The sequence below is a fragment of the Cynara cardunculus genome (genome assembly GCF_001531365.2).
Source record: "Cynara cardunculus var. scolymus isolate 2C chromosome LG 11, CcrdV1, whole genome shotgun sequence".
In the NCBI taxonomy this organism is placed as follows: Eukaryota; Viridiplantae; Streptophyta; class Magnoliopsida; order Asterales; family Asteraceae; genus Cynara; species Cynara cardunculus.
Genome location: NC_037538.1, coordinates 14,572,581 through 14,587,177, shown reverse-complemented (window position 1 = coordinate 14,587,177; position 14,597 = coordinate 14,572,581). Strand labels below are relative to the sequence as shown.

Here is a 14,597-nt window from a genome sequence, read left to right as displayed (position 1 = left end):
AATTAAAATATAATATAAATAAATAAAAAACAGAAAATAAAATAAATAATATATATTAATTAAAATTTTCTTTAAATAATAATAAAATAAAAAATAATAATAACAAAAGGACAAAAAAACACAAAAAACCATAAAAAAATATAATCTTGAAGCCTACTTAGGGGTCCCAATGGCAACCCATAGGGATGCCATTAGCCTCCCCCTTTGTTTTAAGTACAATCACTAGATAAAAGTGAACATCATCACTAACGACTGTGATATTTTCAGCTGTTAATCTGCACCTTAATTTGGTCAATGCTTGAAACTCAACTAGATCTTCACCCGACACTAAAGGGATTCCACAAGACCTTCATACTAAAGATTCTTTACGTTCTTTTGAATCAGTTTGGCAAGTTGTTTGGTGTTAATGGAAGGGGAATCAAGTGATTAGAAAAAAGTATTGAGGGATAGTCAACCAATTTGAATGATCGTGGTACAAACTGAGAGTTAGATGCGTGGGGGAATTGACAAAAAAAGTGAGACACCAGTACTATTATGAGAAACTGATCGATGGAACAAGTCTACAAGTAGGGTACTGATCTTAACTGTCCAAAAATGGTTATATATGTGTTTTTAAAACCATCACTTGCTTAACTATTGGTCCATAAGTGCATATAATAGTTTCTTCTTTCATTATATAGGTAGGAATTAGGTGCAAGTACTGACTTAGAATATAGGTTAGCTGAATATTGTCTAAGCTAAATCGACACATAAACAGATCATTGCAATTAATGGTATATTGCTAGATGAGTGTGTCAGAAAAGTATTTGTGAGTCACCACAGTACCATGTGTGCATATAGGTGCCTTAACTGTTAACCTACTTATCTCACTTAAACCAGATTAAACAATAATATATCTCACCTGAAAGTAGGGACTGAAACAACTACTTACCTGACTTGCCAATCTAAAAACACCAAACGTCTTAAGTGCACCCATCTAAAAGTACCAATGTTAGGTATTTACCCACCCACATTTGGCATAGCATAAGTAAGATAAATTGTCTTCACAAAGGACATACGGTTGATAAGACTATGAGACATACGCTTTCTAGATGGCATATAACAGATATCTTTTTCACTTTAAACCAGATAAAGTTTCTTCTAAATGCAACCGACAAGTCTAGACTCGACGAAAGAAAGACTCAATCAGTAAAGAAACAAGAGACTAGACAAAAAAAAAAGTAAAAACTAAACCACAAGGGTGGTGCCTGATTGGTTTGAGTTTGACTTCAAAGGTCAAAAGTACCACGAGGTCCCATGTTCAAATCCAAGGAGGAATACAAATCTTCTTGTGGCCATGGAGATTCAAATGCGGTGACTCTGGACTATCTGCAAAGCAGGTGGTCACCCTGAGATTAGTCGACTCGCATAGCAGGTTGGATATCCAGGTTAATAAAAAAAAGAAGAAGTAAAAACTTCAATCGACTCGTATAGAATTGATTTAAGGTGTTGAAAAACATCTAATGATTTGCATTAAACTTGATGTATGAAAAGCATTTTGCACCCCTTTTTATTATTTACGTTTGTTTCAGAATTATATCATAGTAAACTGCAACTTGACAAACTGTAAGACCTAACTATCTTACACCCTTTATATGAAAAACGGGTTGTGTACTGCCTCGTATTAACCTTTAACTGAATGACTCGCGACAGATGGTGAACTAATCAATAATGCAGTTTGGTAAATGATAAATTAAAGAATGTGTAGAATAAAGCAATAAGGGTATGAAAATAATTCCATTAAAATACTAAAATCTAATATCTTACGTATCAACTTAGAATAAAAAAAGTTACAAAAAAGACAATCATGTTTTGACTCCCGAAAGTAATCCTTGACAACTTAGCACTTCATGGACGTGGAATAGTTCGTCACGTATCTTGGGTCACCGTGGTCTTTCGATTCAGTCTCTTTGTTGTTAAAAATCTAGAAAACACATAAAAACAACCATAAAAAAATACGAAGGGAAGAAAAGGTAAAAACACAGCACTGATTCAAAGTCATTTAGGGGGCCGTTTACCAAACGCTTTTTGGGAGACTACTTTCATTTACTTTACTGGGTAACATTCCCAATCGCCAAAATGAATGAATGGTAAGCGTTTATAACGCTTTAAGTGCTTATGGAGTAAGAGTCATCACCCTCACTTATCGAGTAAGACTTTTGATCCTTGTCTTCCCTCTATCCTGGTAAGATTCTCAATCCTTGTTACGTTCACCCGATAAAGTAATTGAACAGGTAAGTGCTTACCATGCGCGATAAGTGCTTAGTAAACGACCCTTTACTTTTATAGTTCTACAATGATTTTTGATCTGACTCAAAATAATTCATATAAATCATCATTCTCATATTTATAATGCAAATTTAAGGTCTTTTAGCCAACAAACATGATATTTGAAAACTAAGAGGCCGTTAACCAAACACTTATCCGGATAAGCGTTTACCAAGTAACATTACCTCACCGGATGAATATAGTAAGAACCAAAAATCTTACCCGGTAAGAGCAAGACAAGGATCAAGAGTCTTGCCCGGTAAGTGAGGGCGACGACTCTTACAGGGTAAATTATTGTATACTATGTCGTTTCGATGGACTAAAATCTTACCCGATAAATACATAATAGTATTAAATTTTACCGGTAAACACTTACCAAATTAATGTATTCTTTGAGTGGCTTTTGCGATGACAACTTGCGTTGCTTAGTGCTTTCTATCAACACCAACAACATCATATGTGGGCTCTCTTCTCTTCCCCACCACCCACAAAGTCTCTTCTCTCCAAAACAATTCCAACCCATGATTTTTTGTCTTTGGAAAAGTAATTCTTTGACGATACATCATAAATTCTTCCAAGTGTTTAGATTTCATCTTCGAAATCATTACCGTAAAACTGGTCGGTTAAAACGTTTACAACCATCATAATACAGTACGCTACGAGATTTTTAATCTTAATAAGGCCTACATCTGTGTATGTATGTAGAAACCTTATACTGACTTTGCAAGACCTGCAATCATACGAAAACGTCATCAAAATCAAGTTATGTCATAGCGAATACATCATTAAACTCGTGAAACCGAGTTACACTGCTTTTGATCGTTACCACATAATTCGGTCGTAGAATCCCGTTACTTTTATAATCGCAACGTCAAATCTTCTTCAGCTTCTCGAAATACAATTTATTAAATATAAAGAAAAACAATGGGGGAGTTGATGGTTTTGTATCCCCACATGATTGCCTCAATCTTTGGGAACCATAATCATATGTTTGAAACTTTTTCACTTTGATACTTTGTTTACTATTGCTTTTACCAAGTGACTTAATGAAGGCATCTTTAAGGGGTGTAGGCTCCTTCATGTAGAGTGGGAAAAAGTGGTTATTACTGGTTTTTGTAATGGGTTATAAATAATCCTGGTTTCTGATCGAAAATGTCTAACTGTATAAATCGATACAACTGATCCGCAACCGGTCTGTATGTAACTCAAAATGTGTAATTGACAAATGCGGTACTTTTTCTTTAACATTTGGTCTTAGCCGATTAACCTTAATTAACTGGTTATTCGATAACCAATCCTTTAATCGATCATTTTAGAAAGTTGTATCTTATAGGATCAACTAGTTAGTATCTCTGCTTACAACCGTTTACCACATTCATCTATGAGTGTCGATGGTATTTTTTTTTTAATACGCTCACTACTAAAAAGCAGTTTTTCACCGACAAAATATTCCGTCAGCAATCACCGATGGATTTCCAGTAGATCACAAATGGACCGTTAGATGATCGAGCTTCAATCTTGTAGGGGCTAACAATCATAAATTAGTCACATCACCTAATTTTATTTTTTTCACCAAAAAGCGATTCAATGCGTAAAAACCGGTCAAAATGGTCGGTATTTGTCCAAAAGAGTCTCACAGTTGTGACTTTAAATCCTACCAGACATATTGTCAATCCATATATAAAAGAATAACATATAAACTGTTACTAGTTGTGTACCCGTGCAATGCGGCGGAGGCCATGAATTTTAACGATTTTGAAGTTCCACTGGTTTTATAAGATAAGATTTAACGATGATATATGTTACATTTGGTCTTTACATATTAATACAATTTGAATAAATAAGAGTTATGGTTCCAATTACAGACTATTGATGAAAAAAATTGTATGACAGTTTAAAATGCAATATATTTAAAATCCAACATATTTAAACGACTCCACAAATGTGTTCGATTTACACCAAGAGCAAAGAACCAAGAAACTTGAGTTTTAAAATAAACACTCAAAACCAATAAAGAAAACTACAAATTTGACAGATCATAAGCCATGAAAAGACCAAAAAAGATGGGTTTGAGAATGAAATTTCAATTGCTTACTCTCTTTCTTGTCCAGAAACTCAGATTAAGGTTCAATTAATACATATATATATATATATATATNTCTTTCTTGTCCAGAAACTCAGGTTAAGGTTGAATTAATACATGTATTTCAAAAAAACCTAAGAACATATTAATTCAAAGCATATTATACAGTGCAATTTGGACAGCCTAACCCCAAAATATATAGTATATATATAAATAAATAACTATAAAAATATAAATCGTAAATATTAAAAATATTTGTTCACATTATATATAACATATAATAATATAATTAAGTCAAAAGTAATTCAATATTGAACTCATTTCGAAGGTATTAACGAGACGATTATAATGGTGTAACTTGTTAAAATAAAAATATATTTTTTAAACATGTTTTAATTGATATACGATTATGTATATTAATTTGATGAAGGTTTAAAATGAAACATTTAAAAGTAAAGAACGTAAAGTAAATTAATTAACTAATTATAGGGGTATAAAGTGTAAATTTAAAATTATAATTAAAAAAATCGGTTGTGAGAGGGTGAGTGTATGTGAGGAGATGAGGGGGTGAAAAAGTGATATAAAGGGTATTTTGGTCATTTAGTATTTTAAGACTTTAAGACTTTTGTTAAATTTGCTTTATAAGATAGTATAGATTGTATAGGGGCCGATTTAAATTAGATTAGAAGGCTAAATATCATGAAAAAAATAAAAAGGTAAGAAAGAAAGATTCATATGTGAATTATTGAAAAAAATCTGAAAATTTAATTTAAAAATGCATATGTGAACCGACATCTACAAGTTATAACCAATAATTATGTATATATGGAAGGGTTCAAACGATTACACTTGTGATTTACGTAAATTCAAGAAGAGTTTTAGGAATATTGAAGGCTTGTAGGGGTAAAATGGTAAAAAAAAACTTACGAATCACATAATGGACAAACATGTACAACAGATGAATATGGATCTGGTTTTCAATTTATCACAACATTATATCATATTATTATCACAACAAAATCACATAATAAGAAGTCTTCCATGATACCAACAAGATTTATGGAATAAAGACAAATCTAAAATAACAAAAAGTTATTGTTAAATACTAATTTATTTTCATTTATTTTAATTTTTATTATGGATTAACTAATTTGGAGGTTTAGAAATATTCATGTATTTTCGTAAAATAGAGTATTCTCGTTTAAACCCTGCCTGTATGTGCGTGTATATATATGTATTTCTTTTTCTTCCATTTTTCCATTGAAAATGGACAAAAGAAAAATTACTATAACAAAATTGGGTTTATAGAATATTTTCAATTTTTAAGTGTTCTAATAGACCTCTTTATAAGACTTAATTTATAGGACCAAAAAACTAAAATGTCATATCTAAAGGCGTTGTAATAAGTTTATATGACATTTTTCGACGTCGTAATAAGTTTATATGACATTTTTCGACGTTGTAATAAGTTTTTAGGACGCTTTTAATATAAAAGCGTCCCATTAACAACTTTATATGACATTATTTGAAAAAATGTCCTATAAAAACAAGTGTCCTATTAAAAAATGAGTTTATAGAATTTTCTCAAAAGTGTCCTATAAAGTTGTTAATACGACATTTTGTATAAAAAATGTCCTAAAAAACTTGTTAAGACGCCCAAAAACGTCATGTAAACTTATTACAACACATTTAGATAATACACTTTATATTTTGATCTTATAAATTAAGTCCTATAAAACGGTTTACTGAAACGCTTAAAAATTAAAGATATTTTATAAACTCAATTTTGTTGTAATGAATCATTTCATATTTTGATCAAATTGGAATAGAGTCATCAATCATCAATCATCAATCATCAATCATTTATTTAAGATTTCCGTATATTACAATTTTACATTATAAACAGTTAATATTTTATATATATATATATATATATATATATATGTTCATGGAGTTATGAGGTTTCTTGTCTAGAATGTGTTTTTTGGTGAGATTTTGGCAAAATCCAGTGTTTTCTTGCCTTGAAGCTTGTTGGTTACATAGTGCTTGCTATACTCTCCATGGTTGTATCTTCTATACTTGCTAGGGTTATTCTCATCCACCATTTCCGCCATTGGACCTATCTCTATCTCATAACTCGGAGCGTAAAACGTCACGATCGACAGTCGATCCTTCTCTTTGTGTGTCACCGCTCTATGTTCCGAGCTCTTGTATCTCCCATTCGTCAAAACCTGTTAACATCAACAGTTATTTGACAAGACACTACAACAAAAACGATCTTTTAGCCGTCCAAATAAAGTACAATGTCTCTTTTAAGTTGTGAAGAACAATAACTGTGCCAGTCAGTATTTGCCGTATATAAATATTATATATACTTTAGAAAAAACTTCAGGGTAGCCTTCGACAACCGTCCAAAATGGGCAAACTCCGAATCTTTTTGTGATAAATTCGTTTCGAGTACAATTCTAACGCTAAGAATCTTGAAAAAGATCCAAAAAATGTTACCTCTATGGTGTCACCAATGTTGATCACAAGCGCATTTCGAACAGGCTGAATGGGCACCCATGTACCGTTTTTCAGTATTTGGAGGCCGACCGTGCTTCCCTTTCCTTGTTGTAACACGGTGAGCGCGCTCCCATCCGAGTGCGGGCTTAAACCCAACACGAGATCGGGTCTAGGACATGCAGGGTAGTAGTTCATCCTCATCGCTTGCACACTCACCCCAAACATCTCTTCAAAAACATTCCCACCAACCCCAAGGCTTAACGCTATAAATCTTAGAAGATCTTTACACAACTTTCTGATCTCTTTCGAGTAACTCTCCACGGTTTCGCTGCAAAAGACAAGCGCTTTTCGTAAACCAGCTTCGACGAATGGATCGAAGACCCCGGAAAAAGGGCGTTTAATTGATACAAAACTTCAAGTCTAATTTAACCATTAATTGGAAGTCAAATGTATGTGGAGATTTACCTAAACGTGGGTGGGTTGGTTGGCCAAAGTTTAGGGTTTCTTATGGAGTGTGGCACCAGACCAAGAGCAAACATGTTGCACCAATCGAGCTTTTGATCTTCTGAGAACACAAAAGCTTGACCATAACCCTGAACCGTTCCTGGTGCCATTGGATACTTCTGTTTCTCTTCCACTGGAAGCATGAAGAACTCCATCGCCACCTTCTCTATCTTCTCCAGCAAATCCAGATCAATCCCATGGTTTATCACCTGCAGAAACACACACACACACATATATATATGTATGTATATATATATATATATATATATATAGGGTTAAGCTTCATTGCATGCAAGTGTTATTGGTGTTCTTAAAAAGGAACGGAAGAGAAGGGAATTGAATACGGCAACGAAATCAGTTTTTCATGTTTTAGAAAATAATAAAAGAAAACTAAAAGGGTGGTGAATGATTAGTTTGAACTTGGCTCTAAAGGTCAAAAGTATCTGGAGGTTACATGTTCAAATCTAAGAAGGAATAAAAATTATCTTATGGCCACGGAGGTTCAAATGCGGAGACTCCAGGCTATCTGTAAAGCAACTGGTCGTCCTAGGATTAGACGACTCGCATAACGGGTTGAATATTCAGGTTAGTTAAAAAAATAATAATAAAAGAAAAGAAAAGTTGTCATTTTTTTTACAAATATTCCATTTATATTTGTTTTTGTAGTTTTTTCTTATGAGGGTATTTTTGTCAAACAAAAATTTCAAAATTTTTTCCTTCGTAGATGAAACATATGATTTATTTTCCCTCGTAAATAGTTTCGAGGACACATGCTTTTTGAAAAGGTTTCAAAACTGGTGTTACTTACCGAAAAAAAAAAAAAGATACCATTTCACGAGTGTTTGCACGTACCTGAAAGAAGCCCCACTCTTCACAAGACGACGAGAGCTTCAAGATTTCGTAGTGAAATTCTTGTTTGTTTCCTCTCATGAGCTTTGAAAGATCAATGACAGGGATACTAGTCGACAACGGGAAATGGGTTGTGGCCGCTAGCATAGGCCTCTCAGCCATATCGCGTACGAACCTATTTGGAATTTCGGTTTTTCGGGCCTTTTTCAGTTCTTGGACATCGTCTATTCGGCCTACGTTGATAGGGAAGTCGAGTACAGGAGCCATGGTTATAACTAAGGTTGCAAGAAGAGTTTAGAGGTAAGAAATGAAGTGATTTGGTGGGTTCTGGGTTCCAACAAATGGCAGTATTTATAGAAAAGAAATTAAAGGCACATATGATTTTATTGAGCACCTTTGGAAGTCCAAAATGCATGTAGAATGACGTATTGGACCATGCTTAATTTGCACTTTAAAGATTTCATCACCACCTTTATTGGGTTCCAGTGCTGCCCCAACTAAAAAGGGTTTATTGATTTATTTCGGTATGCTACTGGTGATAAGGAGTTTTTAGGGTTTAGATGGAGGAAAAAGAAGATGTTTGTATCGGTGTCAAATCGGTAATAAAAAGTTTTTGATAAGTTACTCCTTTTTAACTTAACAAATTCAACTTATTAGGTTTGAGAACCAGTTTACCCTTTTAACCTCATATGCCTCCTTCCTTTAACCAGTTCATACGTCTCCTACCTCAAACAACCAGTTCATCAAGGGACCTTCAACCATTGCTTATAAATCGAACCAGATTTCTTGCTGTGATTTCTTCTCCATCAACAAAAACTGATCGAAACCTTCAACCAGTTCCTATAGAAATCGAAAAAGGTTTAGGGTTCTTCCTTTTGGATTACTTTTTGAAAAGGGTTTAGCGTTCTTCCTCATATAAGTGACCTTCGACAGTTCCTCCTTTCTCATGTCTTTTTTGATCATTTTACATGTATAAACATAATTTGCTATATATTAAAAAACAACTTATCAACTTATTACGTTTTGGTACCGTCTTAAACAAATCCAATCACTTTTTATAAAACTCTAATTTAACACCACATAAGTTGATAAATATTTAAAAAAAAAAAAATTTGTTTTAAATAACAAATACCAAAGACGCCGTAGAAGTGTAAAGCATAATTAAGCTCAAAAAATAATGAAAAATAAACTATTTTAACTTGCAAGTTGATGATATGACTCCATTTTTGCAGACCAAATTGAATCAACTAAATTACATTTTTCGTCCCTATAGTTTGTCAAAAATTGCATTTTTTATTCCTGTAATTTGAAAATTGCAGTTTTCATCTCTATAGCTTGTAATTTATTGTTATTTTCGTCCATAAACTAATTTTACTTTTTTAAGTATAAGAGACCAAAATAGTAAAAAAAAAAATTAAACTACAAAGACTGAAACAACAATAAATTATAAATCATAAGGACTGAAGTAACAATGATTTACGAACTATAGTGACGAAAAACGCAATATCTAAACCACAAGAACAGAAATCACAATTTTTAACAAAGACACAGGTACGGAAAAACATAGTTTAGGGGTCGTTTACCAAACATTTACTTGGTAAGCGCTTACCTGTAAAATTTAACACTATCATTTACTTATCGGGTAAAATTTTAGTCTACCAAAACGTCGTCGTATGCAACAATTTACCCCTTAAGCGCTTACCGTGATAAAAGCCGTCGTCCTCACTTACCGGGTAAGATTTTTGATTCTTATTATATTCATCCGATAAAGTAATGTGACGTAGTAAACACTTACCCAAATAAAACTTTGGTAAACGACCCCTTACTCAAATTAAAATTAAATCTATTGTGATATATAATGTTGCCATCAATATTTGCTTCTTTTTGAACACCTTGGTGAATTAAATGGTGCTCTTTACAGAACCATAAAAACAACTCTTTAGAGGCTCAACTTGTAGTATATGCCCACAACACACCTCATATTACGTGGTATTGCCACTTTTTTTTTTTTGTGCACATTTTGTAATAATCAGTATCTTCGATCAGTATTCATGAAAACAAATGCTCTACAAAATATACAGAGGTCATGCATGTTGGAAAAAAAAATCACCTCTAACAAAATCACACATCTTATTCATGTTCCACCAATAAAATTAAGACACATCAGATTTTTATTTATTTTAAATTTATTTGTATCATGTTAACTTTCTCTCTGCTTATGTGTATTCATATGATTGGTGGATATGTATGAAACATGAATATTTAAGACAAGTGATTTTTATCCATGTATGTGTATGTTTTTCATCCTCCAGACCCTACACACATGAGATGATATATATTGGGTTTGTTAATTTGGTTTGGTTTGGTTTGGCTTGTTAATTATATTTTGAAGTGTTGTCTGAGCATTCAAATATGATACTGTATCCAGGGCACGCGTGATGCCCATGTGTAGAATGCCGATGCTATAACCACGCTCAAAGAACTATATAGACAATTAATTATATCCTTAATTCTTCATGGTGTTCTACTTAATTGTCTAACATCCCGCGGCTACTACACGTAGTAATTTGCATACGAAAATGGGCTTTTTTTAACATAGAAAAGTAAATAGATACAAAGAACTCCGAGCGTAAGCAAATAGAAGAAACTATTGAAGTGGATTTCTTCGATTCAAGGTGAGAATTCATTGAGGGTCCATTTGGTTTGATGACACGTTTTTAAAGAATTTGGATTTTGTTTCTTCTTTCTTTTATCACTTGGGGAGAGGTACTTAAATTCGATCAGTGATCGATTTCTAGGTTTTGTCATAAACCTAATTAGTTACTTTCAATTACGTAAATCAATAGTTCAAACCACACTCAAAGGTAAGACATTTCTCAGGAACTTTTGTACCAGAAAAGGAGATTTGGATTTGGAATGTAATTGAATACCATATCTATAAATAGTTTATAAAAATAAATTATAAAACAAATAAACCACCTTTTCACTAGTAAATTACTACAAAATAAATGTTTTTATCATATTCTAAAACATTACTATAAACAAATCAGACGAAATCCCGCTAAATACCAACTAATCACATGGGATTTCCAAATCCCATGTTCGTTGGATTTCAAATCCAAGCGTTCCTTCAAACCAAACATATGATTGGACTGGTTATTTTTAAGATTGATCAGCATTACGAGACATGATGAGAGTAGTGAATGAAAGGAAAATAAAGAAATAAAGTGGATCGGGAAGCTTTGATACCAACATAATTATAGCAAGTACAAATTACAATCTTTACAAATAAGGCTAGAGAATAAAGATAATAAACAAAGGATAATTATCAAAACTAAACAGAATATGTACAACTGGTAAACACTTTTGATCGTGGCTTTGATTTTGTTGTATGTCAGGATTGTTATCCTTAACGGTGATACAAGGGAGTTGAATTCCATGCTTCGTAATGCCCTGATGAGGGTTCATCAGATGGAGGAACGAGTTTTTAACACATCTATACTATATTATAAAACATTTGACAAAAACTCTTAAAAACCATTCTTTATGCATGAAGTACTGTATCTCGATGCATATTACTTAAACTTTAAGAGTACAAGTAAATTGTGCATAAGTACAACTTATTAAAACTCCATTTTTGAATTCATATAACTAACTGCACATAAACATAATCAAATTCCGGATAAAAATCTTATTTTAAATATAATTTTTTTAAATATAATTAAGATAATCATTGAGTTCTAACAGAATTCTTAATTATTATCCTTATAAAAAAAATCATATTATTAAATCAAAAATAAATTACTTTGTTATTAAATCTAAATAAATTATAATAAAAAATTGAAATAAAGAAATTAAACAAAAAATAATAACTTTTAAATAGTAAATTTGATACTAATATTGATATATTTATTTTCGAAATTTTATAATATCTTTAAACTCATATTTTATTCAAAAATAAAAACATTATCCATTTTTCAAAACCACATAAAAACCGTATTATAACGTCTCCAGAGAAGAAATAAAACGAAACATTAAAATTAAGATATATCTTGCTGCATTGCGCGAGTACCCTTATAGTAGCACGAGTACCCTTATAGTATTATCTTAATCTATACTATATGTCTATATCATAAATACAACTTATTAAGTACCATACTGTTTTGATTTGGTAAAAAAAAAAGTGATTACCGGCAACCTTAACCGGCTTCACACTTTAAGGATACCAATATGATGAGACACTTTTTTGGCTCACTTAACTACTGAGATTGAACCTAGGATTGTCATTTGGGTAAAGTCATCCCATCCTTTTACCAAATCAGCTAAACTCCCTAGAAGCACTATACGTTGTTCTGTATAATATTTTATGAAAATTCTAAGTTTGCAATTGTTATTGCATATATACAATCACCAAAGCTGAATTACATTAAAGCAACCGATCCAGTACAAAATAAGCAGTAAATTGTTTTTAATATACTGCAAATTACTCTATAACTTTTAAATAAAAGATTGTATTGAGTATTTATTTTGAAAACCAATTTGAATGTAATTACTAGCAAATTAGAGGATGGAACCGTTGGGTGATTCATTTTTAAAAACTCCAAATTTCGCCGTCGTTTTAGGCCAGCGGCCGTTGCCGCCTTCGGTCGCGTGTCTTGCCCCTTCGCCCCAACACTTAGGCTGTGTTGATCCCGGACCGAGTGGCCACCAGCGGCTTCTGCCTTGGATCTTGCCACCGGTCTTGCAGCCTCGTGCCTTGTCGCTGCCCTCACGACTGTGGTTTTTGGGCCGCTGTAGTTCACGGCTTTTCATGGCCAACCCAACAGGAATGGTGTTTTTTCGGTTTTGGGCCTTAACCCGGTAAAAGCCCAAATTGATTTGGGTTGTTTTTGGGCCGCTTTTTAGGTCAAACAAAACAAGGTAATAACCTAGAACAGTGTTCGGTATTTTCGAAATTTTCTTATTAATTTTATCCCATTTTTTTGCCGTTATTTATGTTTATCTAATTTGGCCAAATAATTTATTTTATATTTAAAATATCTCAGTAGTACATGGCATCCCCCTTCGTTTGGTTGCTTTAATTTTGTAAAATTAAAATATATTTTATTGCGTGAGATGTGATTTTTGTATTTTAATTTTCTAGATAGGAATAACTGTAAATTAGAATAAGATATATTGTTTTTTTTTCCAAAATTGTAACCATTTGAAGAAGGCGTTCCAGGAAGTAAAAAACGGAGTCCCGGAGTTCACCAAGTTGGACAAACTAGTGGGAGCTTGAAGATGTCCTTAGACTGGCCGTGGTTGTTGATTTGTTGCGTTTGCTCATGACACCATATTAGGGGCAGTAACATATACAAGGCTGGCCCAATGGTTTTTAATGCCCTGAGCGGAGAGCCAAAAAGATACCCTTAACCGGCTACTCCAGTGAACCAAGAACTCAAGAAGACACAAATTTAAGGGGTTTGGAACCTAGTCAAGTTAGGCGGCTCATCCGCACACCGATTATTATTGAAAACAACAGGGGAACATAAACCAAAACCTCGAACAACAAAACAAATATAAGATTATCTATTCATCTAAAAAAGTGGCTGACATTGTTCGCACTACATTGGGCCCAAGATCTATGTTAAAGATGATTCTTAATGCTGAAGGAGGTGCTTATGTTTGTATGTTATTTCTATTAGTTCAAATGAGGAATATTTGTCTCTTCTCTAATGCCAGGATGCTTGCTGTGAAACTAAAATGAACTGTAGGTAAATGGGAAATTGAGAATACAGTGCGACTGTATGCCAGGTTGTGATACTATGTCCTGCATAATACCTAGTGACTAAAATGTTTAGTAGATTTCTTTCTCTTTGTTTAAATAATAGAATTTGTAGATAGTGAGCATTTCGTGAGACAAGTTTCTTTGCTTGTAATCTGTAATGGGATTTCTCAGTTTATGCTATTAGCCTATTACTTTGCAAAAGACAACCAGAAATATTTCAAAGTTCCAAGGCCCAAACGAAGTTTTAAAGTACCTGAGAGGTAGCGCCGATTAGAGAAGAGGAAGACCGAAGACGGAGTGTCGGAGCGGGAGCCGGGAGGGAAGAGGAAGACGAGGACGGACGGGAGTTTGGAGATTAGCCGATTAGACGATTAAGGAAGACTGCAGAGGAAGACGAGGACGGATTTGGACTGAGGAGGCGAGGAGCCAATGACTATAGTATAGCGGGCTTGGGGTAGGATGATGCCCCTTGGGCTGATGATGATATTATGCTATTTGTGCGTGCACTTTATTTATTTATATGCTTTCAATTATTGTTATAATTGCAAACCTTTAAAAAATTAAATCAAGCGCAAAATGTTT

At 33.2% G+C, this 14,597-nt stretch overlaps 1 protein-coding gene across 1 annotated transcript; it reads right to left on the bottom strand.

Moving 5' to 3' along the window:
* Positions 1-6,360: 6,360 nt before the first annotated feature.
* On the bottom strand, positions 6,361-8,515 carry LOC112522299 (protein SRG1). Its single transcript, XM_025131427.1, has 4 exons — positions 8,252-8,515; positions 7,361-7,608; positions 6,896-7,223; positions 6,361-6,621 (listed from the first exon to the last, which is right to left on the bottom strand). Exons 1-4 carry the CDS (start codon positions 8,513-8,515, stop codon positions 6,361-6,363), a joined length of 1,101 nt encoding a protein of 366 aa, XP_024987195.1.
* Positions 8,516-14,597: the final 6,082 nt, after the last annotated feature.